Genomic DNA, 1,944 nt, shown 5'->3' with positions numbered 1-1,944 from the left:
ACATTATTGTTTTTGCAAAAGAAAATTTGAGGAAAGTTTGCAACATTGGCAATAATTGTTTGTGACCAGATACACTTCTTTAAAAATGATGTGTGTGATATGATAACCACGGAAATACTGTTAGTATTAATTATTAAATAAATACATTTGCATTATGAAAGATGAAATCAGAAAAAAAAAGTACCTTTTTCTGCATATCAGGCAGTCAGTTTTGGATACCCAGGGGTCAGAGAATAAAAGGAAGAAAGGGACCAGTTAAGATGTTTTCAGGGCAGAAGAGACTAACATAATGCTCATCTTTTGTTCTACAGTGTTTCACACGAGGATTTGAATACAAGAAACATCAAAGTGATCATACTTATGAGATAATGGTAAATACTCCTTTTAGATAACACCTACTCAGTCAAGCTTGCAGAACTTCCCAGGAGTTAGACCCTTTTGTCTCAAACCAGGACACCTTTCTTACTAATACTGCATTGAAAAGTTAATTCTTTGATTTAGAGGTTCAAAACTATTCCAAAAACAGGTGTTCCTTGAGAGCAAAGAAGAATATCCACCCAAAACATAATGGAATAGTGGAGACATTTTAAACTACCTGCAATTTTTATTGTGCCTAGATAGCACAGTGCATCTCACTAGACATCCAGTTCTTTAACCATATGAATCAACTTCTGTTTCTCTATTATTGTTCTGTCTTCCCCAAAATTAAGAATTTGAAAAGTCTTCCACAATTTTTTTGTGTTTCATAGCATCACAGTGTCAAATTACAGCTGGTAGATACAACATGTAACAGTATATTCAAAAGATCTGTAGCAACCAACTATTTTTTACTGTAGTTGATGACCAAACAGCCTAAATAATTTAACAACTATTGTATCAGGTTTCATGGAACAGAGTGAAAGTTTAAAAGTACCAGTTGCCCTGTAGCTTAGAATATCTTTGCTTATCATGTGGTGGATTATAAGGGAAGATCACAGCGTATGATTTGCTTTTCTCTTCTCCAGACTTCTGATTTCCCTGTCTTGGACCCTAACTGGACAGCTCAAGAGGAAATGGCTCTCCTAGAAGCTGTGATGGACTGTGGATTTGGAAACTGGTGAGAATTTCGTGGTTCAGCCAACTTCAGAGATGATGGGTAGTTTTTCCTTTCATTTCACTGGAGCTTGCTGTTGACTACATCAGTGCACACTGAATGTTCAGTGACTTACTGCTGTGGGTGAGACACTCAGTTTAGCAGCTGAAGTGGAAGACTAGGGCAGCAGATTCTGTTTGCAGATCAGCTGTTAGATAGATCAGACCTCTCATGAGATGCAGGGCATCTCCAGTGAAGCACAAAGTTCCCTCAGTTTGCACTAAAGACACTGGGTTTTGCAGGAGCTCAGCTACTGCACAGGATTTTCTGTCTCCATTTACTCCTACACAACAACCAACTACAGAATTACCTATTTTGTGTGGTTTCAGTTTGCTTACAATTAACTAGCCAGGTATTGTTATTTTTGGAGGTTTCCTGCTTCTCTGTCACGTTTTGGATAGAACACTAGAAATACTTAGTATTTTTATATTATGTTCTGTTAATTTCTGTAGATGCTACAAGATTTCTATGCATTTGTAAATAAAGGAGATCTATAGTCACGTGTTCTCTCTCTTCTCCTTCATGAAAAATAGCTGTATTAAAAGTACAGAACTCCAGACTTCACTGGAACAGAACTGTGAGTTCTTATCTGTACATTGCTGTCATAATTAAGACTGAAAACTGGTGGCAGTTATGTTCTGTAAGTATGCTGTCTAGTACAGTTTGCCCTACTTAGCCATACAATAATCTTAACTTTTTCCTTAAACACTTGGCTTTTTTCAGCCTTTACCAAGTAAAGGAAAAACTGACTGTTCTTCCTGGAATCCCTCACATCCAGATTTTAATTTATCAGGAATCAAAATGATTCCTGC

At 36.8% G+C, this 1,944-nt stretch overlaps 1 protein-coding gene across 1 annotated transcript in view; it reads left to right on the top strand.

Moving 5' to 3' along the window:
• TADA2A (transcriptional adaptor 2A) overlaps positions 1-1,944 on the top strand; it is a 22,439-nt gene that overhangs the window by 1,236 nt on the left and 19,259 nt on the right. The window contains 2 exon segments of the mRNA XM_010009043.1: positions 312-371; positions 1,005-1,096. Of these exon segments, the coding sequence (XP_010007345.1) occupies positions 312-371; positions 1,005-1,096 (152 nt within the window).

Source organism: Chaetura pelagica, unplaced genomic scaffold, assembly GCF_000747805.2.
Source record: "Chaetura pelagica isolate M959 unplaced genomic scaffold, ChaPel_1.0 scaffold72, whole genome shotgun sequence".
NCBI lineage: Eukaryota > Metazoa > Chordata > Aves > Apodiformes > Apodidae > Chaetura > Chaetura pelagica.
Note: the sequence above shows the minus strand (reverse complement) of the source record. Positions and strands in the feature narration are given on the sequence as shown.